The 25615-nt window shown below is 35.5% G+C and overlaps 3 protein-coding genes and 1 long non-coding RNA gene across 6 annotated transcripts; 2 read left to right on the top strand and 2 right to left on the bottom strand.

The window, feature by feature from the left end:
• Nucleotides 1-112: 112 nt before the first annotated feature.
• LOC147552069 (uncharacterized) lies at nucleotides 113-4612 on the bottom strand. Of its 2 annotated transcripts, XM_086671565.1 has the most exons (11): nucleotides 4395-4611; nucleotides 4236-4269; nucleotides 3224-3326; nucleotides 2735-2838; nucleotides 2086-2154; nucleotides 1828-1943; nucleotides 1510-1564; nucleotides 1297-1417; nucleotides 1165-1212; nucleotides 947-1041; nucleotides 113-861 (listed from the first exon to the last, which is right to left on the bottom strand). In XM_086671565.1, exons 1-11 carry the CDS (start codon nucleotides 4523-4525, stop codon nucleotides 760-762), a joined length of 978 nt encoding a protein of 325 aa, XP_086527691.1. In that variant the 5' UTR covers nucleotides 4526-4611; the 3' UTR covers nucleotides 113-759. The 2 variants fall into 2 exon arrangements, with proteins under 2 accessions (XP_086527691.1, XP_086527692.1); XM_086671566.1 differs by lacking the exon at nucleotides 4236-4269 and having other exon boundaries at nucleotides 4395-4612.
• A 393-nt stretch (nucleotides 4613-5005) lies between these two features.
• Nucleotides 5006-6005, bottom strand: LOC147552068 (uncharacterized). The gene is made up of 2 exons (XR_015238287.1): nucleotides 5577-6005; nucleotides 5006-5461 (listed from the first exon to the last, which is right to left on the bottom strand). It is a non-coding gene; the product is annotated as an uncharacterized LOC147552068 (long non-coding RNA).
• A 4721-nt stretch (nucleotides 6006-10726) lies between these two features.
• LOC147552067 (COP1-interacting protein 7-like) lies at nucleotides 10727-17466 on the top strand. Of its 2 annotated transcripts, XM_086669849.1 has the most exons (10): nucleotides 10727-11262; nucleotides 11351-11527; nucleotides 11658-11788; nucleotides 12109-12155; nucleotides 12252-12304; nucleotides 12394-12546; nucleotides 13209-13435; nucleotides 13880-15570; nucleotides 16197-16677; nucleotides 16881-17466. In XM_086669849.1, the coding sequence occupies exons 1-10, from the start codon at nucleotides 11204-11206 to the stop codon at nucleotides 16889-16891; spliced, it is 3030 nt and encodes a 1009-aa protein (XP_086525975.1). In that variant the 5' UTR covers nucleotides 10727-11203; the 3' UTR covers nucleotides 16892-17466. The 2 variants fall into 2 exon arrangements, with proteins under 2 accessions (XP_086525975.1, XP_086525974.1); XM_086669848.1 differs by having other exon boundaries at nucleotides 10796-11262; nucleotides 16197-17466.
• A 4263-nt stretch (nucleotides 17467-21729) lies between these two features.
• LOC147552066 (NDR1/HIN1-like protein 6) lies at nucleotides 21730-25202 on the top strand. Its single transcript, XM_086668606.1, has 2 exons — nucleotides 21730-22135; nucleotides 24086-25202. Exons 1-2 carry the CDS (start codon nucleotides 21730-21732, stop codon nucleotides 24913-24915), a joined length of 1236 nt encoding a protein of 411 aa, XP_086524732.1. The 3' UTR covers nucleotides 24916-25202.
• Nucleotides 25203-25615: the final 413 nt, after the last annotated feature.

The raw sequence follows: 25615 nt of genomic DNA, 5'->3' as shown, positions 1-25615 counted from the left end.
GCTAATAAAGCGATTGTTATGAAGATATCGCATAAGCATAACAGAAGGTGTGCAAAAGATCAGTAGAAAAGCCTCACAATGCGTTGTCCCAAAATGATTATGAAAATGTGGGTACTAAAAAAGCGTATCATTTGTATATATTCTCCTTACTTGAGCCTTCTTCAAAGTATATATATCATCTAACCAAGAACTCTAACAGTACACTTGGTGATGGCGATGATGATAAATATCATAATTCTTTACCTCCTTTACAAGAACAAAGAAAAAAGTTCTGATTACAAGTACATTTGTGTGTCGAAACTACCCAATAAGAACTGACCTGGGTCCAGACACAGACACATTATCGGCCGGCCTCCTGATCTTGTCGAGCTGAGGTGATTACAAGCTGTAGAGTTTTTGCCATCTCCAATTGCTAACAACATGATTTTAAAATAACAACAATTTCACGCCTTCTATTGCTGGTTTTGCTCCCATTGATCAAGTTCACTGTGTTCTTCACTTGACTAATAACCAGAAAGCTAAGCGCAGCAGAGTAATCCTGATATCTAGTGATAAGTAGGTTTACTTCAGTCAAGTAATTTGACTATTAGGTCATATCCCATATCCTCTTATCTTGAATCGATAATCAGGATGTCCCTCGCGTTGGTAGAAATCTACTGTCATAATAGCTAGTGTTGGCACCAGAGTTTTTCGTATTGTTTGCATAAACGGGGCACTGATGAGGAACTCACCGAGTTTACATCCTGAGGATATTCATCTCTACTGGTATAAGAGATTATAGGCTGGTATGTCTCGAATTTTATGTATATCTTCCAAGGAAAGTTCTCTTTCCAATTGAGCGCGGGTTACTTGTAACACCTCCTGAACCAAATAGAACGACAGAACCGAATCAAAATCCCGATTTTGAACGCATAAGGTGAGCAAGAGAGAGAGAAAGAGAGCATACATTAAATTCCATATAAGAAGCATGCATTGCAAGCCATTGAGCATCCATCATTTCAAACGCTATGCAGTACAACACGTCGAAAGCCTCTTCATCTTCTGCAATCAGATTCATATCTCATACGAACCGTTTTTAACATAAACATTGGAAAGTTGATTTGGTATCTCTACTTCATATGTCTAAGTAGGCATTCGTGTTCAATAGTTTACAAGTGAGTTTACCCGATAAGAGTTTAATGAAGTTCACTCCCGGAAGACATTTTGGTTTTGCTGCAAATAACGGACAACTGAAAAATCATTGAGGAAATAAAGAGATTACTTAACTAACAATCTAAAAGCATAGATGCTTCTAACCTGAATACAAATCAAGCATTTGAATCAACATAAATGATACATTAATGCCTGCAACAGCAAAAGGATATTCCCAATTGGCTCTCTTACCGTATCGCTTGAATAATAACCTATTAAAAGAAGCCTTCATTTGAATTTCAAGTTCAATCAGTATAAATCATTATCCACCATACCCTCTAAGGGTAGTAACTTAATAAGTAAACGAATCGAACATACCGGATAAGTCCTGGCGAAGAAAAGTAGATTTTCGAGTGAAATAAATCCGCAACCCCTATGAAAAGAAAAATACTTACTGTGAAACATCGTATCTTGTATACTGAGCAAAAAGGACAAGTTGATCTTAGATAAATACAATTCCATCTTTCACTTAAACAAATCGAGAAGAATCTTAAAAGAAATGTTCATCCCGAGTCCGGACCTAATCAAATCTCTATAACTTCCTCAACAGAGAGTACGATTCATCTTTAAAACAATTTGCCTTACTTCTAATGGGATAAAATAAAGTTCTAGTAGCATTGAAAATGAGAAGCACACCTAAAATCAGTTGACGGATTCGGACCTTGCCATCCCATGTCTTTCCACTGCTCCGATATCAAACCTGTAAGTTCAACATCTGGAAAAGAAGCACGCCATAATTCTCTTAAAGCTTCCTGTCAATGAGAATAGTAAACTGAGAAAAGATCATTTATCCTACATTTATGGTAAGATATATAGATTGATGCTTTGCTAAGGTATTTATCACCTTATCAAAACTCCAAAAAAGTAGGACAGTATTCTGATTTTTGGAGTTACCTGATGGTCTGGCCGAGTCTCATCGAAAGGTATTTGTAATCGTTCTTGGAGCTTTTGCAGTCTTTGTTCCTTATGGATAAAAAGACTTTGTCAACAGTTCTATGAGATAGAGACCAACATACAGTATTGTCTGAATTCTAATACAAACTAAAGGACACTAGGCAGAAGAACAAATTTCATGTTAGTTTTTTTTTCTAAGACGTGTGCAAACCTCTACAAACCAATTACCAATGCAAACCTTACTAGGGAGTTGAAGCCTAAAAAGATTGTCCTTTTTAATTTAGAGGTTTAAGCATTTTGGCTAGAGTTAATCAATTCTTCGAGTTATAGCCGAAGTTGTAAAACTTTCCTTAAGTTTTGCGCTGTGTCACTTTTTGGCTAGAGTTAATCAATTCTTCGAGTTATAGCCGAAGTTGTAAAACTTTCCTTAAGTTTTGCGCTGTGTCACTTTTTGGCTAGAGTTAATCAATTCTTCGAGTTATAGCCGAAGTTGTAAAACTTTCCTTAAGTTCTGCGCTGTGTCACTTTTTGACAAAAAAAACTTGGCCTAGGAGTTTTGACCAATACTCTCAAACAAAATATCATATAGAAGCACCAAGACAAAGGAATATTTTTCAAGATTTCAGATGGGTACTGATTATCTATCTACCTGAAGAGGGCTCATATTAAAGTTAAGAATCTTGTCATTTTGCCGTTTATTGCTATTACGAAATAGTGATCCTATCCATGACCGTGATCCAACCATAGCATTACCTGCAATCACCAATTACCCAAGAGTCGCTTGAGTGGTTTGCTATCTAAAACATATTATTCATCCTACCAGGTATTTGTGACTTAAGATTTGAAAAACATAATGGGTTACTTCTATATATTTGTAGGTAGATATTGTTCACAATTGACATCTTAAAGGTGTAGTTTCAAAAGAAAACAACTTCTATTTGTTTCCAAATAAACTAATAAATTCGACGAAGAAAGTGAATATGGGTGATTGTAGCTTCTACTTGTTCCTAAAAAAAAAATTTGTACGTGGAATACTGAAGAGACAACATCGAACATAATACCGTTCAAAAGACGATTTTTTTCAGAACGGAGGACTTCAAAATATTTGTAAGTGAAAGTGAAAGAAAGGGTGACTCACTACAAGTTCGAGTCCATTGAGATATTACATCAGTAAAATTGTTCGCCCATGCTGATTCTTCACTTGCATTCTCTTGCTTCCAGTCAGTCTCATTATCAGTAATCTGCTATGAGTTATCAACCACTAATTACCAAAATACAGCAATGTGAACTTGGGACAGTACTATAATTTGAACAACTGCCAAGAAATGAACCGAAAACTTAAGATTTCAGCCATGTTTTCAAATCACATTCTACAAGTTCAATGTGCTTCTCTGAAAAATAGACGTGACGAAGTGAGGATCAGAATGAGATTCAGCCCAAGAAACATAATACCAATACTTGGCCGTTTTCTTCTACAATGTTCAAAGCAAGAAATAGAAAAGGTGAATTTCCATACTAATTAGAAAAAAATATTGAAGATTTGGGGAAGAACAATGTATGATTTTCTAATTGAATTTGTTACCCTGTTTACAATGAGCAAGAAGGATTACATGGGTAAGCTCTTGTTAAGTTTGTGGTCACTGGTCACCGAACTTAAAACTAATTGGCAACGAGCAGAGAGAACCTAAACATTATATTTTTAGTTGCTAGATAGCCCTTCTCTCATGTGGGATTATTCTCACTCACCTCCTCACGTGCGGTGTGGTTAGCCTAACCCGTATTTTTTTGTTTGTTTGTGGTGACGTGGAGCACGTGTGGCTTTTAAACCTATCACCTCATTCCAACTCAAAACCAATTGACAATAAGTGGAGAGGACCCAGATATTACATTCTTGGTTGCTACGTAGCGTTTCTCCCATGTGGGGCCATTCTCACAGCTCTTACTCAGACAAGTAACCAATATAATGAGATTCATTATATTATCTATCTAACCTACAAACCCTAAATTTTGAAAAAAAAGAAAAGAAAGAAGATAGAAGGAATTGGAATAGTAAAAAATTTAACAAATACTAGTAATTAACAGTAAGACACGCTAATCCTCCTCTTTAAAACAGAATTTGTATATATATATACAGAGAGAGAGAGAGGTACGTAAGTAGGTAGATCTCTGGTCCATCTCCAGTACCTAAAATTCCCGACAATCAATTAAAGGGGGTTTTTTTTTAATGATTTAACTAGTTGACATTTAGAAAACAAAAGAACAGAGATTGTAGAGAGAGAGAGAGAGAAAAAGTTAGAAAGAGAGATTACCCAAAAGCTGATCCGATTTTACGAGTAGTTGAAGAGAGGAGACGAGTAGAAAGGAATTCTTTACGATGAATAGTTTGACGAAGGTGGCGACGGTGGTGGTGGTGGTGGCGGGAAAGAAGGTGGTGGAGCATCTGAGTTCTTTCCCTCCTCCCCCTGGTAACATCCCTTTAGAGAGAGACACGAGAGGAAAGAAGCTTTGGTGACTCATGCTTTACCACGCATTTAAGTTTAACCGTTGGAAACGGATCAAAAATCAACTTCCATTTACTAGTATTTCTTTTGCAACATCCAAATCCTACTTTCACCAATAGTTTAGTCCCACATTTTATGTAAACACAAATGTCATTTAGTCTGATTTTTTAATTCGATCCAAGGTTGATCGGTGATAGGGCGGACTCTAATTAGTCAATCTATGTTGAGAGAGCAATGAGTTGACCAATCGGAGTCGGCTACATGACCATTCGGTTTTCTCGGCTCAAAATAGTAATTCATATAGGTAATTCAAATAGTAAGTCTTATAAACAATTGGCATAGTGTTTTGTGTCATTTTGATTACTTTGCTTTCGACAAGATTCGATAAACAATAATGTAGTATTAAGAATCACATAAAATTAGCACTTAACACATTTTCAATTAATATTAAGGATCGATCAAAAGGAATAAAAAAAACTCTCACAGACAAAAGATACTAAGAAAAATCTCTAGTACTATAATACAATATGGTTGGTATAATGGTGAAGGAGGCAAAAAGAGTGTGACATTTAGGTTATAACAACATTATGGGACAGGGTAAGATTTGTTATTACACATACACTTATATGCCATAGGACATGTTTCTGCCTCCTCAAGTGTTGCACATACAAAGCTCACCATTACTAATCTACATGGTCTACATGAACCACAAGCATGGGAACAATCCGGTAAGCTTGATCCTGCCATTTGTAGTGTGTCTGGTCTACGATGAATGGTTTTCTTTGCCACCCTTTTCTTCTCGACCGAAAAATCAGGCTTTATCGTCATGATACTGTTTCCTGTTCTTGATTGTGTAAGATGATGATGACCGTGATCTACAACATTTCAAATAATAATATTTAGAACGAAATAATAGCTCCCCTTTATCGTGTTAATGCTTTCAAGTGATAATTTAACAAGTATATATAACTATGTAGAAATAAGACGTACATGATCTTCCGATGCGCCTAGCCAATATGATTGATGGTGCAATGAGTAGAAAAGTAACAAACACGACCAAAAGAGATAGAGAAATCTTCTTCATGTCTTTAGATTACAAACTAGAGGTAGAATAAAAGTAAGGTAATTGCAAGTGCAGTTAATGAAGATTGTGTGTAATGGAGAGGAAAGATTTGTTTGGTTGGGAAAAAGAGAAAAAAAGATGGTTTATATTTGAAGGGAGAGAAGATGAAAAGAAAGTGGGTATTGAAGCAAATCACAGACAGAGTAAGGTAAGAAGTCATAAATTACAAAAATCACATGATAGAGAAGGGGGGAAGGGAAATAGGGAAGGAGGAAGATTCACAAAATTGGGCATGGGATTATTTAGATTTTTTTTTTCTAGAGATAGGAAAATGTTGTAGCAAATGGGGTTTGTGTGTGTTTTTGTGGTACTAGGGCATGCTTTTTAGGTTGTTGGGGATGATGGGAAGAGGGTAGTAAAATGTGAGGAATTTGAAAGCTGAATTTCAGACTAAATTTTGCTTTAAATTTACTTGTTTAGTTGGCATGAGTGATGTGATATTATGATGAGGTCTCATGAGGATACTACTTCAAGGTTTAACTTGTGACATAAGTTGGCAACTGAAAATTTAATGTGACCATTCATAAATGCTCTCTCTCTCTCTCTCTCTCTCTCTCTCTCTCTCGCTGGGGTGCCTATAAAACTTCCACACGAAAATCTCATTGGACCATTACTTGTCATTGCAAGTTCTGTGACAGTCCTATTACTGCTAAAACCGCCCCCAGACCGCCTTCACTCCAGTCAATCTGGTTTGACCCCTAAAGTCTATTAGCCCCCCTTTATGTGATTTTTCTTTCACCCCAAGTTTGAAGAACAAGAAGAAAGAGGTTATTCAATTGGTGATCTATTTTTGTATTATGAGTTTGTGGTGTAGTGGTTGAACACTGGTTTTGAATATCCCGTAGCCATAGTTTCGACTCACGATATAAATAGAAATTCATCATTCATTGAAGAAGATATCAATGAACTAGAGATGTGAATAAAGTGTGCTTTAGTAAGGCCTCATAGGATGACCTACAGGGTTTACATGACTTTTAAAGCTCAAAATGTCTTTCAAGATAACAATTATAGGGCTAATTCAATTCATGATCTATCTCTATACATTATATTAATTACGTCTCTATGTCATGTAATGAATGTAATACCTCTTATAGTCCATGTCCGAAAGAGAAAGAAGAAAAAATAGACGATCAAGATGATGAAAACGATGAACAATTAAGAAGAGGAAAAGAAGAAGACTAGAATAATTATATCTAGGAAAATTTTATAGGCAATGCAGTTTTAAAGACAATGTATTTCACAATGCCCTTTATTGTTAAAAGAAGAACAAGCGGGTTTTTTTTTTGTTAAGATAAAGAACAAGCGGGTTGGAACTAGGAAGAAGACACCTCTAAGATTGCGTCGTTACTTGCAAGAATAGCAATGGAGAAAATGGATTTATAGATATCTTTAGGATGTATTTACAATAGAGCACTTTAGGGTTACAAGAGATAGTTAGACTATTAGAGTACTTACAAATAAGGAAACATAGGAATTTAGGAAACTAAACCTAAAATAAATCAGGATCATCATCTTGATCCTCCTTTGGCCGGCTAGGAGCCTCACAGTCACGGTACGTCAATAAACAAGATATGTAGAATCTTGTCTTGCAAACCCTTTCAATAATATCTGAAGTGGATTATTCAGTCCTGGAGCTAACCTAATTCGTAGTTTTATTCCAATGAAGAGTGAATTATTTTGTAAGAATGTAACAATACGAACGTGGTTACAACAATATTAATGCGCAAGCCCAGTATAGTTTTTTGTAAGAAGCAAAACTATATGAATGATAGTCTTCTTGGTATTAGGTTGGATTTGAGAAGACTAGCAATATTTGAAGAAATGGAAGGATTTATTAGGTTTGTTAAAGTTGAGTTTCAATTGGTAACAGAGTGGAGTCGGTTGTAATGTCAAATTAACTTTTTTAAACATGTCCATAACACCTTTTTTTTTAATTTTTGGAGTGGCCTACTTTGATTCCATATTGGATATGGTAAGTACCCAATCACTTTCCTAAAGTAAAATAATGTTCTTATGTTATATCTAATAAAGCAAACTAGATTGATATTAATTTCATTTAAGTTCAACCATAATCATCATCTTATCATCTTTAGTACTTTAGCCAACATATACTTGAATACAATTTCTAAAAGGTAAGGAATATATATTTTAGTCTCGTTGGAATGTTTTCTCTTATATATTTTGGAGCAACGGAAAAAGTTGAGTTGTTGATGGTTGATTTAGGTTTGCATTTGCTCATGAAATCAATCTAAACCATTGATTTTATGTGTCTTCTTCAGTATTACAAGTGACAATAGATTATAGTCAAATAACATATATTTTAAAGAAGTGCATTCAGTAGAGGGTAATAACAATAAACTTTTTCTTATCTCTCGATCTAAGTGAAAAATATATAGTTCAACAAAAAAAAAAGTGAAAAATATATCCTTATCCTAAGTACTTGTATCTTCAACAGAAAAAGAAAAGAAAAACAATAAACTCTTTTTCTTTGGATCTAAGTGAAAAATATATTCCAAGTACTTGTATTTTACAAAATATGTCCATTCATGTGGTACCAGTGGATCATCTCAGAATTTAAAACAATTTTTTAACACTGTCATTGTTTTTTTCTAAATCTATAAAAATTTATATATGGAAAACGAATACATTTTGTAATACACAATATCTACTTTTTTAGCGAGTGGATGAATAGATCTACCACAATTCATGATGTTGCTACATCAATATGCTATTATATATCTTTCACTGAAAAATCTAAAAAGGATATATGTCATGTAATGATCAGTGTCTCCAGAGTTGTCTGTTGATGATAAGCCAATTCAGAGAAATCATGTCAATGAGGTTTTTAGTAGAACTTGAATTTCAAGCCTTTTAACTTTGTTGATGAAATATAATGAAGGAAAGAAGGGTTGCTTGTGAATTACCTGTGATCCCAACCAAACTTTGAAGAAAAGGTTATGTGAGGACCCTAGAAGATCACATCTTTTCACCTACAAGATAATAAAGGCAAATATGAATGCTTGTTTGAAGTTATTTTTTCTAGTTTTTGCCCCTCATGTGATGGAGATGTGTCGATTAAGACATTGTTTTAGTGAAATTTTATGATATTTTATGCCTGAAAAAAGTTTTCACTTTAAACACTGTGAATATAAGACAATAGAAAAAATAATATCTGTAAATAGACGTAATAGGAAAAAACAAAAAAGATACTCGTATACAATATTTTTGCGGAAAAGAAGTAAAAAAGATATAATGTTAGCATATGGTTGCTCAAATCATTGATAAGTAAAGAAAATTACAAAAGAAATGTTATACATATAAAATTGAAATTTTTTGTCTAAATTCATAGAATTATTTACAAGTTTTTTTTTTTTAAAGAATTATTTACAAGTTTTCAAATCTCAAAATAGAGAAACAAAATACTTCCTAGTCAAATAATGGGATTATGGATGCAAAGGACATGTGAAGAATTAGTCAACACGATCCAACAATCAGATGAAGAACGTGGGGCTCACAAAGCTTAGGAAGCATATCAATGTTATCAGATTTGCTATAGGAACATCCAAGAACTATAAGTGTCTTCATTACTCATTGGGATATTTCCTGTTTTCCTCTCACATGTGACCACCTCGCCATATTAGCCCTCACACTGTTCAACATCTTATTTGGCTTCCTAGCTAAATGTAACTGTTAGAAGAAAGAAAGAGGGAGGGAGGGAGGGAGAAGAGGAAGACAAGGGCTTTGTCTTCAAATGGAGCGTTAACACCTCTTATTTCTTTGGGAGGGCCCATATCAGCCCTTTTCTTCACAAATAGAGAGGAGAGAAAAAACAGGAGACAAAGAAACGAAATGAGGAGACAGATGAAGGAGATTTGTCAGATAGGTGAATGATGAAGATCATCAAACCTGTTATTTTAGGAAGCACAACGTTTAGCTAGAAACCAACTACGATCTGTGGGTTACTTGGATGACTCGCGGTTAACGACGACCACATCCTACAACGGGTTACAAAAAAGAGTTTTGACTCGATTGGAAGATTTGATTAGAGGGAATAGAAAAAAAGACGCGAGTTAGATCCGCCTAAAAATATCCAAAGGGGCCCGGCTAAGAGCCGGTCAAAGGTAACCAAAAGGCGCCCAAGTGCATGCCAAAATGGTGGCATGTGCCCGGGCCATGCGAAGGCGGACCCTATGTGGCGCGATCAGAAGCATGGGTCGGGCAGGCAGTCTTGTAGGGATGTGACTCTTGGTGGACCACATAAAGAGGAGTCCCAGATGAGACAAATTCCCATATGGAGATTCTTTTTAGAATGAGATTCTGTGTCTTTCTGATTTGTAATTCTTGGAGAAATTATATTTCGAACAGGATTCTGACTTTAGAAGTCTTCGTAAAAGGACTTCATTACAACATAAATAAGTTTAGAAATTGGGAAGTTTTATAAGGCCTCCCCAATTTTGTTAAAAGGCCTCCCCATGAACCATTTTACTTGCTAAATTATCACTGAGGGGAGGCCTTTTAACAAAAATGAGGGGGCCCTTTAAAATCTCCCTTAGAAATTTATCATCAAGTTTTCTGTCTCACTGGCTACATTAAGCAGAAGATAGAAAAGAAAAAGTTCTTAGGCTATTCTCAGGCTACCTATCTAGTCTAAAGCGAAAGAGTTCTCATCTTCACTGCTCAAGAATGTTTTAGCTAACTCGAAAGGTAGAAGATCAAGTCCATTACTTGATGTCTCAAGTAGAGGAACTACACAAGCAGAGCTCTAGGTCTTCGAAAGAAAGCAATCAGTTTAGTCCGAGGGAAAACGATTTAAGACAAATCTCTAAACTTCTAGTTCATTTTTAGTTTTGACATGAGATCTGGTCATCCCAATATTAAACTTACAGACGTCTCAGATTTCGCTTTGAACATTAGGGGACACAATAATCTAACAACAAAATAGTTTGGTCAAATAAGAAAGGTAAATTTTGAACAAAAAGTATAAGATAACTTGTTTCTAACAGAATTGTTAGGTTAGGGGGGCCACATATTCGAATAGAGACAATATGGGGATGAAACATGAATTTAGTTCTTATTCTTTACCCACTAGTACACTCTACAAATGGGGAGGAGAAACAAGGAAACCATTTTCTCTCTCTAAAAAACTCCATTAAAAAGGAGTGAAAGAGTTTTTATAGATCAATCGAGAAAATAACAAATGAGTAGGAGGAAGGAAGAAGAATGGACCTTTCTTTATTAATGGTGGACCCCCATTTTTATAAATCGTCAAAAATGAGACAGCTTCACTCAATCGCATGTGCTTAGCTTCATCACCTCTGGCTGGCAAATCCACCCCCTTCTTCTTCTTCTTCCTCTCTCTCTCTCTACCCACAACAGATTTCTAGAGAGAGAAACAAGACAGATGATGATGTATTAGTGGAAATGCTGAAATCTTATTAATTTTAACAACTAAACTTTCTCTCTCTCTATCACTCATTAATCCGTTTCTTTAGTAATGGATTCAAGTGCTCGTCTTGATTATGCTCTATTTCAACTCACTCCAACCAGAACCAGGTAATTTTGGTGATGGGTTTTGTTTTTCTGATTAAATTTCTTCATATTTTGATTGAATTTCTCTGTTTGTTTGTTTGGGAATTTGAAGGTGTGAACTGGTTATCTTCACTAAAAATTCGAATGAAAAACTTGCATCTGGATTAGTCGATCCATTCATTTCTCATCTTAGATGTGCAAAAGAGCAGATTCCAAAGGGTGGGTACTCCATTACTCTTCGTCCTCCCACCTCCAATGCCTCATGGTTCACTAAAGGAACCCTAGAAAGGTAATTCTCCATTACCAATTCACTCTTTCCGACTACTTCATTAGGAATTTTAAGGAGATGATAATTTGATGGAATGGGTTTGATCTTGATTTTGTTAATCTGAGAAATTTTTGTGTGTTTCTTGGAGCAGATTTGTGAGGTTTGTTAGCACTCCTGAAGTTCTTGAGAGATTTGTCACAATTGAAAAAGAGATCTCTCAGATTGAGATCTCAATTTCGATCTCAAATCAATCCAGTGATAGCACACTTCACACAGATGAAGGTATAATTGGGATTTCATCTGACTGAAATATCTTTCTTCATTTCTTTACCAATTAACCTGAGATTCCATTAATATATGTTCTTATATCTAATAAATTCTTGTACTTCCAAATAAACTGCTTTTTTAGAAATCTTTAATTTAGTACTCTGCTGAATTTGGAAAATAATTAATTAAACCCATGAAATTGTACTTGATTTCATTGATCTTATTAATAGTACTCGTTTATGTCATGTAAAAAAAATCTTAAGCTTTAGTACTTTTTCATATCTACCGCATTGAAATTATCTGATTTATAGTCAATTTCGGCTTGGATTCAACAGGTAGTGTAGCAACAGCCAATGCTAAGACAGCAATTGTTCCCTATAAGGTGATCTACTATTTAGAAAACGTTCGAAAATATGAAGTTTAACGATGATTACTTAGAACTTCTTATTTAAATTTGATATATTTGTGGTGTTTTCAGCCAAAAGGTGAATCGAATGAAAAGAATGAGGCTCATCAAGGAGATAACTCTAAGTAAGTTATAGTTTTCTTAGCGACTTTGTTTTATTATCGAGTTAAATCGTTTTCTCAAGTGTGGGGTGTTTGTTTTTTTGGTAATGTAGGCTTAGGCTACAAAAGGTCTTGGAGACACGAAAAGTGGTGCTTCGTAAAGAACAAGCTATGGCTTATGCTCGTGCTTTTGTTGCGGGATTTGATATCCACTGTTTAGATGATCTTATATCATTCTCTGATGCCTTTGGAGCTTCCCGATTAAGGTATGAAATGTGATATTTAGATCAGGGTAAGAACCAATTCGATATGGACGGCTCTAGAAGGTTGAGAAGTTATATTAGTTATTAAGTCACTTTATGTATTGCGATATTCTTACGAAAAAAATTCATTTTCGACTGCCACATTTATCACTTCTTAGTTTGCAGTTTGCAGTTTGCTGTTCTAAGTTTTCCTTATTTCTGTTCACTCTGTATACTACACATAATGTGGTTGTTCAAGGATTTCTGTTATTTAACCTCTGAAGTTTTAGCAACAGATTCCTAATAAGGCGAATCTAACCATCTATTATTAATTTAGAATTAACTCGTCTCACGTTTTGCTAACTCATCTCTTCACTACAAAGCAATATGAGCGAGAATTAACTCGTGTCACGTTATCGAAATTACCTCTTCACGTCGCCTTCGCTAATGAATTTTTATTTGATTTCTACATTCTTTTTGTAGTATTTCACAAAATGCTGTTTTATTTTGTTATAAGCTTTTCACATGTACTTGATTTCAACTATAGTTTCAGAAACTTCATAAAAAGTAGCATCTATCAGCTTCTGCATTGTAATTCTGTATATATGTTAGAAGCTCTGGTCCAATTGAATTTCAGTCCTCAATGTTGTGTGTCTGAGTTCATCATAGCTTTGGTGTTAATGCAGGGAAGCATGCATAAATTTCAAGGAACTCTGCCATAAAAAGCACAACGATGGTCTGTGGATGGATGAGTTAGCTGCAGTACAGGCTTTCGCTCAGCCTGAGCTACCATACCTGGCAACATCGGGAATTGTACTCGCGGGTGATGGTGGTCTATCCAATGGTCAATTCGACCCAAATGCTTCTATTTCTGATTCAACTCCAAGTCCTGCAAATTCAGACAGTAACCAAGGTATTTTAAGTGTTCCCATACAACACAAAACTTATCGCTTGTTTGCCTATACTCTATTAATGGGGTAAATTATTGTCATTGTTAGAGGCCATTGGGCCTCACTCTCCGTGAACACCGGAATGCAAGGAAATGATCGCCCAAGAGTTATCTAGTTTACAAATTCTAACACCCAAGCGATGTGGGATATTGGTAATACGTCTCCTCAACGCCCCGGCGTGAGTCACTCGACACTACCCCCCCTTCATGGAAGGCTAACATTAAAAAGTGCCGAACCACCCCTGAGACGTTAGCTGGTACCATGTTAGAATCCATTGGATCTAACTCTCCTTGTAAAACAGCTTACAAGGAAAGGATTGCCCAAGACTTGCCTAGTTCACAAATTCTACTGCCCAGACAATGAGGATAGTGCTAATAGTAATGTTGATAAGTGTCTTAAAATTTCAGGTAACGTGCCACCAACAAATGCACAAGCTCAAGGGTCCATGCCATGGCCGAACCATCTTCCTCCATTTATGTACAATTTCCAACAAATGCCACCATATCAAGGCTATCCTTTTCCCGGTATGCAGGGTGTTTCTCCATATTATCCGGGAAACATGCAATGGCCTCCAAATGGGGAAGAGTCTGGTCGTGATTCAAGGGAAGTAGATAACCGCCGAAATCGGAAGTCCTCATCTCGGAAAAAAGAGAAATTGCGTAAGGAGAAAGAATCTGAGACTTCAGAAGGTGAAGATACCGACGCAAGTGATTCACCATCAAGTAGTGAGGTAGAGAATGATAAGAAGCATTCTTCAACTGATCAGCATCGGAAGAAAAGAAATGGGAAAAAATCATCACGAACAGTTGTTATCCGCAACATTAATTACATAACGTCTAACAAGAAAGATGGAGAGGAAACTGGCTTATCTAATGAATCTTCTTCAGATGAGGATGACTTTATAGATGGTACTTCCCTCAAACAGAAGGTAGAGGATGCAGTTGGATCCTTGGAGAAACATCATAAGTCACGTCGATCCAAGAAAAGAGGTGGAAACAAGAATCATACCGTTATCAATGGTGAAGCTGATCATGATTTAGAGGATGACTTAGTTTCGGTGAATGGGAAAACAAACAATAACTGGGACACTTTCCAGAACATTTTGATGAGAGATGACAAGAATGACGTAGAAAAACATCAAGCTCTGGACGTTCGGGACGAATATTTTGCAATAAAGGGTTCCGACTCCATGGAACCTGCATTCATTAATAGCCATTCAATGGACCCGGAATCAGAAAACAGGACAAAGCAACGAATGGTTGCAACTGATTCTCTTATTATGACTGAGAGAGATGAAGGTAATAATAGAAGCAACCACTTGGAAAATTTCGAAAGGAATGGAGGTTTTCGTCCAAGTATGATAAAAAGGGATTCTGGAAATGAAGAACTGTTATTCTCACACAGAACTGACAATTCTCAGAGGATTATGCACGATAGTTTTGTTGATAGCAACAGTGAATATTCTCGACTTAAGACGCAAAAAGGAGAAGATTGGTTTATTGCTAACCAATCTGATAAAACAATGGGCAGAGATTCAACCAAAGATAGCTCAATCTTTGATGCTGATCAGGGCTTAACAATAGAGAAGCACAATAAAGATTCTTTTGTCGATTATTCCATCATGGTACAATCTCGAACATTTGAGGATCAACCTGATTCCCAGTGGAAGACAGATATAAGCATGATTTCGGACCTTACTGGGCATTCTCAGATTGAAACTAACATTCCAGATGTTTCAGAAGATAAGCAAGGAGTATCTGGAAAGTATGAGGCGGATGATCTCTGTATGATGCTTGAACGAGATGTCCGCGTCGAGCCCACTGGACCATCTTGGACACCAGAAATTGACTATGCAATTGACCTTTCATTTACAGAAGCTGATAAACGTCAGTCCATTGTCGAAACATCTGAGGTAGATGACAATAAGCTTCCCTCTAATGGTAAGAACACCAAAAAGAAGGAGACTAAACCTTCAAGTAAAGATATAAAATCTAAACCACGTACACCTCTTTGGCAAAGTAAGCATGAGATAATATCAAGACCAAAGAAACCATTCACTGCAAGCCGAGCAGGAATTCAGAAGAGCAAAACGGAGAAGGTAATAATAGTTAACTTCGATCATTCATGTTTGATCTTTCGTTGTCTTTTCTTTTGGTCACACGGCACTTAAGTTTTTTAGGGTTGTAGGATTCCAACTCAAAACCAATTCGCTCTACGAGGGAGGCCTGACTCCCAGTTATTATATCCCGGGTCATGTTACCCTTTGTCCATGAGGGACTATTCTTACACGCCTTCTCTTGTACGGCGTTCTTTGAGCCTAACACGTGTCTATACTATGGCGTAACGTAGAGCACGATGGGCTTACCTCTGTTACAACATTAAATTTGTGGGCGTACAACTCAAAACTAATTAACGACCAGTTGGGACTTGGGAGACACTAAATGTTATATTTTTGTCTCGAGACTTCTCTTTGTCCATGTGGGACTATCCTTACTGGTCTCATTATGTGTGGCATTATTTGAGCATGACACGTGTCTTTTGTTGGGTGATGTGGAAGACTTCTTGGCCTATTACATGGAGACCTAGCTCTGAAACCATATTAAGTTTGAGGACATCCGACTCAAAACCAATTTGCAAAGAGTTGAGAGGCCACGGTTATTACATTCTAGTTCATTATATTACCCTTTATCCATATGGGATATTCTAAGAAGATTGTAAATACAGGAAGAAGAGACTCGAAAGAGAATGGAGGAGATAGTGATTGAACGTCAAAAGAGGATTGCTGAAAGAAGTGCTGCCAGAGGTCTTACTGCAGCAGCACCGAAAGCTTCCCCGCCTGAGAAGCAACCACCTAAATCAACAACCCAAGAGGCAAAAAGATTAAGTTTGCCTAAACCAGGAATTTCAAGCTCAACTATTGATCGTCTCGCATCTCCGCAGATAAAAAATAAGGGTCTGTCTACTCCCACACCAAAATCAACTCCACCAAAAAAACCTAGCTCAAAGATGAGCTTATCACCAAAGGTTTCGGATGATGAGAACAAAAATGTATCGAGCTCTGAAAACAAAGTAGTAGACGGGAGTCCCTCTTTGCCATCAGAAAGCACCAGTATCTCTACCGATCAGAAGGAGCTACATGATCGATCATCTATGATCATGAAGAATAACCAAGAAAAGATTCACGACGATCCATCCTTACTGGTTGGTAAGTCTTCACCCCCTGAAAAACTTCATTACATAAAGATGCAAAATGAGAATGGACAAATATCTAAAGTGACATCGACCCTTAATGAAGAGAAAACTATTGATCATGATTCACATATGAATGGATTCAGTAGTATAAAAGTGGAAGATCATTTACCAACAGAACCTGAGAAATCTTTGAATTCTACTGCTGAAAACTTTCAGGTGGTTACTGATGCAACAGTTGCACTTCCACTCACATCTGAAATCTCAGAAGAAGTACTCGAATCTGATCAAGTTGAATCTGTTTCACCTACCACAAATGAAGTGATTCCAGACTCAACCCACACGAGGAAGAAATGGAGCAGCAATGAGAGCTCTACACCAGTTGCCAAAGGTTTGAAGAAGCTTCTTATGTTTGGTCGGAAAACCAACATCTCAGCTACTAGTTGATCAAACGATTAATGTTCGATGCTTTAATACGTAAAATAATATCTCAACCTCAGAAACTGTATGATCTCGCAGTTTCCGATTATTCTAGATATCGAAAGAGCAGGAGGTGGCTGCTCTTATTGAGTGCTTTGGATTTTGCATATAGGGATTGGATCTGTGATTTTGAATAAGGCCTAGTAGAGTTTTGGCCATTTTGAATGTTGAAATCTTGTTTACTTCTCCCAGTTTAGAAAGTTACTTTTGTACACTATGAACTTCATTCTATTTAGTCCTAAAAGCTCAGTTTGTATGTATTTTTATAGCTCATTGTAACAAACATTTATCTGTTTTAATCTATTCTTTGTATTGGGGTGATTCATTTTTCTTTTTTTTGGATTTAACTACGAAGAAGATGTTCCTTTTCTTTTTTTTTTTCGTTAATTTATTTGTTAAGAAATAGTTTGGTTTGAATTTGACTCATCTAAATAAGACTTGTTTTATTCAAGAGTTCATTTTAAGTTATTTGAAAATGTGCCCTTACTCCTCACTTATTTCATGTGTGACTTGGACAGATTTAAAATCAACTCAAATCATCTATCCAGAAGAACTAGACCCACAATTCAAATAAATATATATAAATTTTTCAGAAATACCCCGAACTCTCTCCATATAAAGTTGTTGACCTTTGAGTCTTTGTTGAAGACCAATGAACTAGTTCATAGTCTTAGAAGTCTTAGATACAAAAAAGTATCGTTGCTTGAACTGGAAATTCTTAGCCGTGTCATTTATTTTCTCAGATTCTATGGAGATTAAAATATCCCGATCTTTTTGTAAAAACATCCCCTCTATCTCCATCTTTATCTTCTTTCCTTCGCCACCACCACTCGTACTGTCCCACTTCCATAGCCTCCCACCCTTCACCGCTCATAGAAGTACCACAATGAAGAAGATGAACATGCGTAAGGAAGGCGAGAGACAAAAAAATAAATCAATTTTATTTTCATATAATAAGCTTCTCTTTAATAATGTCAATTACCACTAACTAGATAAATAGACAGAGAAGAAAAAGTCTTTGAACCATTTCTAGTTGGAACATACTTACCCTAATGTCCCACACAGGACAAACATAAGTCTTAAAAACGTAAATTAGATACACCATTACGGATGCCCTAAACCTAGTTACTTTCAATTTGGTTGTCAAAATCAAAACCTTCATACACTAACCTTTTACATACGACGAAAAAATCTTCTTTAGAAAATTTCCCATCATTTCCTAATACAAAGAAAAGAAAAAGATCCTTCTCAATGATATTGACAAATCAATTTTGGGGTAAGTACATAACATTTTAGCTAAGACACAACTACCACAACTCAAATCCAACCGCTAGTTAGCAAATTTAGAAGATCAGATGGTCAAGTTTTACTTATGTACAAAATAAACAAACTATTATTCATAAAAATTCTTTTATTATTTTACTGAAAGTGTATATCTGGAAAGAAGATTCTAACAGATGTATAAATCACTTCCTTTAGTTTTTTTTTATGAAGGGATCACTTCCTTTAGTTGTGCTCAAAAAGCAATTACTAATTTAATATAGAGAAAGTAGTTATGGGCATCCTTCTTTGTTAGTCAGACACCAAAAAGTTTTATGTCCTTGGTGACACCATTAGGTGTAATTTACACATAAGAAAATGTTTCAGTTTTTTTATTTGTATTGAAAATGTTTCAGTTTTACATTTGATGAGAAAATAACTAATGAAGCCAACAACTGCTAGTTCACATGGTAGTGACATCCATCATTCATTTGATGAGTATTTTTTTTTACATAAAAAAAATGTTCTTATTTTACTCTAAAACTCCGGAAGTTACAGGTTCATTGACAGAAGAAGTGACATTCATGATTTATTAAATTTAGGTTATTAAGAGTATAAATAATAAGAGTTATTTCCTTAAAATAGCCCCTAACTTTGTGGCCGGTTTTCTGTCTAGCTCCCTACTTTGTCAAAAATACTTAAATGACCCCCTTTTTCAGATTCCGTTATAACACCGTTAACTAGTCATCCTCTCTCTCTAAAAAATTTTTTTTTAAAAAAAAAAGTCTCTCTCTCTAGATCTAGTGAACCAAATCTAGAGAGCGATTTTTTTGGGATATTTTGCAAAAGGGGCAAAGTAATGTTCCAAGTGGTGAGTTTGGAGCACAAATTTGAAATTTTTTGAGTTTTGAGAATTGACTTAATTTTCCATCCAAAGATAACAAAAACTAACATTTTAACTTAACTTTCCATCCAAAGTTAACGGAGGCTAACAGATGTTACTGTCAATTTTTCATTACTGTTAGATTATACCATCGACGACTCACATTATTTTGCATCAAATGGTCGGAATTAACTCATAGTTTAGGACCAAAACTTTTTCTTCTGTAGAAGAAGTCCACTTTTGAACCAATGCAAACTCCATTATTTTCATATAAACTTTTATAAACTAGTTAAGTTTAGTACAAAACAATAAAAAAATTACATGATTCATCCAAATGTAGCATTCATCAATTCATTAACATGAACATAACCTTCATTCAAAAATATTGAAATATTTATATAATGTTCCCAACACTTTGTTCATATTCATCCATTTAGGAATTTAGTTTTGTCAAAAAATTACAACCGTAAACCGTTAAATCAAAGTAACTTAGCTCGTCCAAAAAATAACAATCTTTAAATCAATTAAGTATCTTTATGCTATCCAAAATATCAAAAAATATAAGAGTTATTAATCTAGTTCAATCATCGATCATAACAATTTTTCTCAGCAAGTCAGGGTTGAATCCACCTTAACTACTAACTTTGGGGTCACTTCTTAATGAATTGATGAACTGATGGAGTTTGCATTGGTTTAGAAGTGGAATTCTTCTACAAAAGAAAAAGTTTTGGTCGTAAACTATGAGTTAATTCCGACCATTTGATGCAAAATAATGTGAGTCGTCGATGCTAGAACTAACAGTGATAAAAAATTGACAGTAACATCCGTTAGTCTCCGTTAACTTTGGATAGAAAGTTAAGTTAAAAAATTGGTTTTTGTGAACTTTGGATGGAAAATTAAGTCAAAGTTAGTCAATGCTCCGAACTCAAAAAAATCAAATCTGTGCTCCAAACTCATCACTTGGAACATTACTTTGCCCCTTTTGCAAAATATCAAAAAAAAAATTTTAATTTTTTTTTTTAGAGAGAGAGAGAGGAGATTTTAGATTTTTTTTTAATGTTTGAAGGTCGCCGGTGAAGATGATGATGTGACAGAGAGAGGCGATAAGTTGGATGAGAGAGAAGTGATGACTAGTTAACGATGTTATAACGGAATCTGAAAAAGGAAGATATCTGGGTATTTTTGACAAAGTACGAAGTTAGGCGGAAAACCGGTCACAAAATTGGGGGCTATTAGGGAAAAAACCCAAACAATAATAGATAGGGTAGTTCGTAACACCTTTAAGGAGTTTGGTTAAGATAGTTAATAAAAGTTACAAGCATATAAATAAATGTAAGCATGTTCTTGTTAAATTTCTTTTGGAAAGAAGTTTTTTGTTGTCTCTCTTATACAGGTAACAGGTGTACTAGTTTGAGTTGTTTCAACAAAAAAAAAAAGGTGTACTAGTTTGAGTAGCTTTCACAACCCGTCAAAAATTTTGAAGTTTCAAAATTTGATCGAAGCTCTAAACGATGGCTTGTTGGAAATTTAAGTCGATGAATTTGATTAGAAGCACAATAGTCCATCAATGCTTAGGATAGAAACCGTTCGAAACCCGAATCGTGCAGATGACGTCAAGTTTGGTAAGTGTCGAAGTCATTTTCTTTTTTGTTGAGGAAGTGTCGAAGTCATTTGGAAGACTCTATTTAGCCTTCTCTAACAAAAAGATCGGGCAAAATTGAAGTTGGTCATGGAGGCAAATTGACTGATAACATTATTAAATGTCGAGGTTTACAAATTAATGGTCTAACATCCAAGGAGGACTTGTCTCTAAAGTTGGAGTCGATGGGACAGTCCACTAGCTTGAAAATTGTCTTGTATTTGCGGACTCAAGCTCCATTGGTTAGATATTTCGATGATAACAGTCGCACATTAAGCTTTAGCCAGGATAAAGACGGTTGACTAGTTGGGCTAGGTCGCAAACATATGTACATAGATAAATGCATATTGTTCAGATATAGGCTGGTTATAAAATACTCAGAACGAAAACAAGTAGTAAACAACTAAAATGCAACTATTAAAATTTAACAATTTAGAAAAACATTGTACAAATAAGTGATTTACAAATTCCATATAAAAAAAAGTTTCAATTAGAGAGAGAGAACAAAAAAAAAAAGTCCTATATATCATGCCTATATGGCTCCACATGTTTGATGTAGCACTGTACATAAATTATTTGTGTCCCTTTAACAAAATATTATGGTACTCATCCGCCCACCAAGAAAGAATATAAGGTAGGGCAGTCAAAATGTTGATTTCTTTTAAAAACAATTCTCTTGAAGACTACTTATATACCTCAAATTACATGTCTCTTCTGAAACTAAAAACCTAACTATCTACTTCAACTACCCCTAGTTCCTTTTCCCCTAAATCTTCATCAACACTTCAAAATTTTCAGCCATGAACATGAATACCTTATTGAGAAACACAACCTTGGGATTTAGTCGTCGAAGAAGAATAGAAGATTACGCATACGAAATCTTGGATCAAAACAGTGATAAGAACAATGAGGAGAATGATATAGTTTTTCGTGTTCGAAGAGCATCCTCGAAACGAAAGAAAGATCAACCATACTTAGTCAACTCAGTTAGCTATAGAAGGGAAAGAGCAAAGAAAAGGCAAATATTTCTAAAGAGCTACCAATTATCATCTATAGGGAATAGTGAAAGTCATCCTGTCAAGTCCAAAACAACATCAAAGATATTCAAGAAAGTGTTCTTGAAAGTAAAATCAGCTGTTATAACAATGGTAGCTAATGCAAGATTTGATTCTTTAAGATCTTGTGCTGTCAGTGGGCCTCAAGCTATTTGTGGTGCCTCGCCGGGGTCAGTTATTCAGCCCGTTAATCGTCGTGTTTATGGGTCCTAATTTAGTGGTTAAATTGATCTAGAGTTTGGGTGATTGGTTAATGAAGATCAAATTGAGCTTTCTTGTATTTGGAGATGATTAAAAGCATAGTATTATTTATGAAAAGCAATGGAATTGATGACCAAATCAAGAATTTACTTTGTGAAATTTCGGTTACTTTCATTTAGTTATAAAATGAAATGTCATTATTCTCTTTGAGGTATAGACATCAAACTGAAGTTTGAATTTATCGTGAATAAATGTATTTTGGACTAATTCTCCAGAGAGACTTCGCATTTATTTATCAGAGGTGATGCTATGCTCGACATTTACCCCGGCCAGAGTACGTGTGTTAATAAGATTTAGAGAGAAAACAATTTTGCTCTCTAAATTCTGTCAGGGCAAATACCCCGATCGTCATTCAGCCGAACAGAGAGATATTTTCCTTTATTTAGAGAAGATCAAATTCTCGATAAGGCCATTCGTTCATTGGGTTGTTTTCATCCAACAGATGAGAGTAGACTTCAATCTTAATCGGCAAAAGGAGAGTTTTGATTGGGCTCAGTTAGTGGGCTTAAAACAAACTTAAGTGAGGCTGGACCATGTTTTGTGGAACTAGAGGCTCTATAAGCACCAGGTTTCGACAATTCACACAGAATGTTAAACATAACAATCAAAGACATTTTGCTACTCACACGTACCACCTCTAACTGACAGCACCTTATTTGTCTTATGAATGTCTAGACAAACACCAGACCGACGATCTTCATTACGAAAAACAGAATTTGGTGGAGGAGAGACTAAGAGGAAAAGAAAAATTTTCTTTTCTTATTTTCCTGAAGATCGCCAGCCAATTAACCAAGTCGAGTGCAATATGTGTGTCATACCAAAAAGGCGTGTCTTTAATATTTCCCTACCAAACATAGATAACTTTAAAGGCAAGTCTCCTTTCAAAGAGACCCCCAATATTTTGGAAAAGATAATTCAGAAATTTTATATCCACTCACAGTTTCCACTTGTCACACTCACACTTTGACTTGGTCAAGTTAATTTGACCGAGTCAAGTTTTATTTACACTCACCACTTGGTCTCCACCACTTCCAAAACCTAGGGATTTTCCTCCATTAACCACAATCTACACCACCATTTCAAGTTTTCAACCATTTTTGTTGGTAGAAACATCCAGCCCAAAATCACACAACTATGTTCCTCCCTATCATCTACAATGTTATAGTTTTGCATTCAGAATGTAAAGATTCGCTGCATCTAACATCACGAAAAATGGAGAAAGTTCAAATTCTTATTGATGATGTCTAAAAATGATTCTAAGTTATCATTTAGAATGTGAAGATTCGCTGCATCAAACATCCCATAGACAATCCTTGGAAGTATCTTTTGATATATAGTTTCACAAAATTTTGTTTATCTCTCGATCGAGACGATCATATTATTTTTTAGGATTTTTCTTCTCTCTGTAGAACAGTAGAAATCTCGAATTTTTCATAGCATATTATGAACTATCATACTACTTTAATAGTTTTTCAGTATACATTATGTCCCCGTAATCCATTTTTTCCCGCACGTTATCTTGAAAAGGCTGAAGGATACTTCTGTTATTTTCGCTAATTTGGATCTACGGTCTATTTTTTTCAAGCCAGGATCTCCAACCCGTTTCAAGACTATGAATCTTAAATTGTGTTACCTAAAGAAAACAAACGGTACATGTGAAATCTATATTTGGGTAATTTGGTAAAGAAAACAAACAACCACCTTAGTACCACCCACATGTAAGGAATGCCTTTCTCCTCGGACAATCTCCCTAATCCTAAACCCTAACCAACTAACATGTTAACAACCTTAGCTGTCTCACACATCACCTCCTCCTCCTCCTCCTCTATAGCCTCTGGCTGAGGAGAAAACTCCATTCCTCTCTCCTCTCTCCTCTCTCTCTATTTCTTCATTCTAATTCTCACATTTGATGGTTTAATTAATCATCACCAGTGTGTCCACCCCATGGACGTGCAAACAAATTCCGGTGGACCTCCATATGCACCCAAGTATGTTATGCTAAACGAATATGGCGACCCAAACGCCGTCCATCCACCGCCTTATCGTAGAAATATCCCTAGATATCATTCAACTCCACATACCCACAAGAAAGGAAATTGTTGTCTAAAATGCATTTGTTGTTTCTATTGTTTTCTCTTTTTCTTTATCTTCGCGGTTTCGGCTTTTGGTTACTACGTTTACGCACTTTACCAACCCAAACTCCCAACTTACAAGATACAACATATTGGTATTGGAGCTTTTGATGTTCAAGTTGATTTCTCTCTATACACGGAGATAACTGTTACTATAGTAGCTGAAAACCCTAATGAAGGAATTAGTATATTTTATGCAGATGAAAATGAAGTTGTGGTTGATTATATGGGTATGACACTTTGTTCTGGATCCATTCCTGCATTCTATCAAGGGAAAAAGAACATAACAAATATACATCTTGTTTTGAAAGGGAAGAGTGAATTTGGAACAAATCTTCAAAAATCATTAATGGACAATCAAAAATCAGGACAGATTCCATTAACTGTTAGGGTTAAGGTACCTTTTGTTGTGGAAATTATAGATATTCCATTAAAAAAAGTTACAGGTTTGGTTAATTGTTCTATTGTAATTGATAGTTTGACACCAAAGAAGAAGGTTTCCATTCTTTCGACTAAATATCGTGCAACTGTTGATCTTTCATGATCCCTTCATGTGTATATATATGGTGGATATTTGGTTTGATATGAAACATTGGGATGAAGACGAGCAAATTAATTAAGCTGGTCATGTAGTATCATTTTGGAGAGAGAAAGAGAGAGAGAGAGACCATAAACTCATGATTTATATTTCTCATTATATTGGATATATTTTAGGTGTTTAGAGTACTATTGTGAGAGAATTATGGGTAGCTTCCTTTTTTCTTGAATTTGTAAGTAGTAGTAAATATAATGTATTCTTTTTGAAGATAATATAATGTACTTTTGTTTCAAGATGCTTCAAGATCCCTTACAAACCTTTATGAAAGAAAGAAAGAAAGATTATTTATAAGAACAAGTTTGTGTTCGATCTCTTTATTTTCATGCATGATCTTCATCTTCTGTCTCACTTCTTTATTTTCCTTTCTCTAAGAGGCACAAACAAAATTGAGGTTACATCAGCCTTTTGGTAGAGAAGTCTAACAAACTTTGTAAGTAGCTCTAACAAGGAAGAGAGATAATTATTTTGTGTTACAAAGCTGGACCAAGTATATACAGCCCTAACTAACTTACCTAACTATAAGCGAGTCTGATTCAGTGAATCAGTTGTAGAATAGCTTTCATGCACCCATTCTTTAAATTTGAAGATTATACTCTGTTACCCTCCCTCAAGCTAAAAGTGTTGAAAATTGTTTTAGCTTGGACCA

This window comes from Eschscholzia californica, unplaced genomic scaffold (assembly GCF_041429995.1).
Source record: "Eschscholzia californica isolate CP2 unplaced genomic scaffold, dmEscCali1.0.p SCAF_3, whole genome shotgun sequence".
Classification (NCBI taxonomy): Eukaryota; Viridiplantae; Streptophyta; class Magnoliopsida; order Ranunculales; family Papaveraceae; genus Eschscholzia; species Eschscholzia californica.
Note: the sequence above shows the minus strand (reverse complement) of the source record. Positions and strands in the feature narration are given on the sequence as shown.

Bases quoted from the DNA above. Each gene is read 5' to 3' on its own strand.
- LOC147552069 (XM_086671565.1), bottom strand. From the start codon at position 4,525: ATGCTCCACCACCTTCTTTCCCGCCACCACCACCACCACCGTCGCCAC. The intron at 4,270-4,394 runs GTAATCTCTCTT...CGGGAATTTTAG, and splicing joins AAAATCGGATCAGCTTTTGG to GTACTGGAGATGGACCAGAG. The intron at 1,565-1,827 runs GTGTGCTTCTCA...TTCTTTTCATAG, and splicing joins AATCCGTCAACTGATTTTAG to GGGTTGCGGATTTATTTCAC.
- LOC147552067 (XM_086669848.1), top strand. From the start codon at position 11,204: ATGGATTCAAGTGCTCGTCTTGATTATGCTCTATTTCAACTCACTCCA. The intron at 11,263-11,350 runs GTAATTTTGGTG...GGGAATTTGAAG, and splicing joins CTCACTCCAACCAGAACCAG to GTGTGAACTGGTTATCTTCA. The intron at 11,789-12,108 runs GTATAATTGGGA...TGGATTCAACAG, and splicing joins CACACTTCACACAGATGAAG to GTAGTGTAGCAACAGCCAAT.
- LOC147552066 (XM_086668606.1), top strand. From the start codon at position 21,730: ATGAATACCTTATTGAGAAACACAACCTTGGGATTTAGTCGTCGAAGA. The intron at 22,136-24,085 runs GTGCCTCGCCGG...CTGGCTGAGGAG, and splicing joins TGGGCCTCAAGCTATTTGTG to AAAACTCCATTCCTCTCTCC.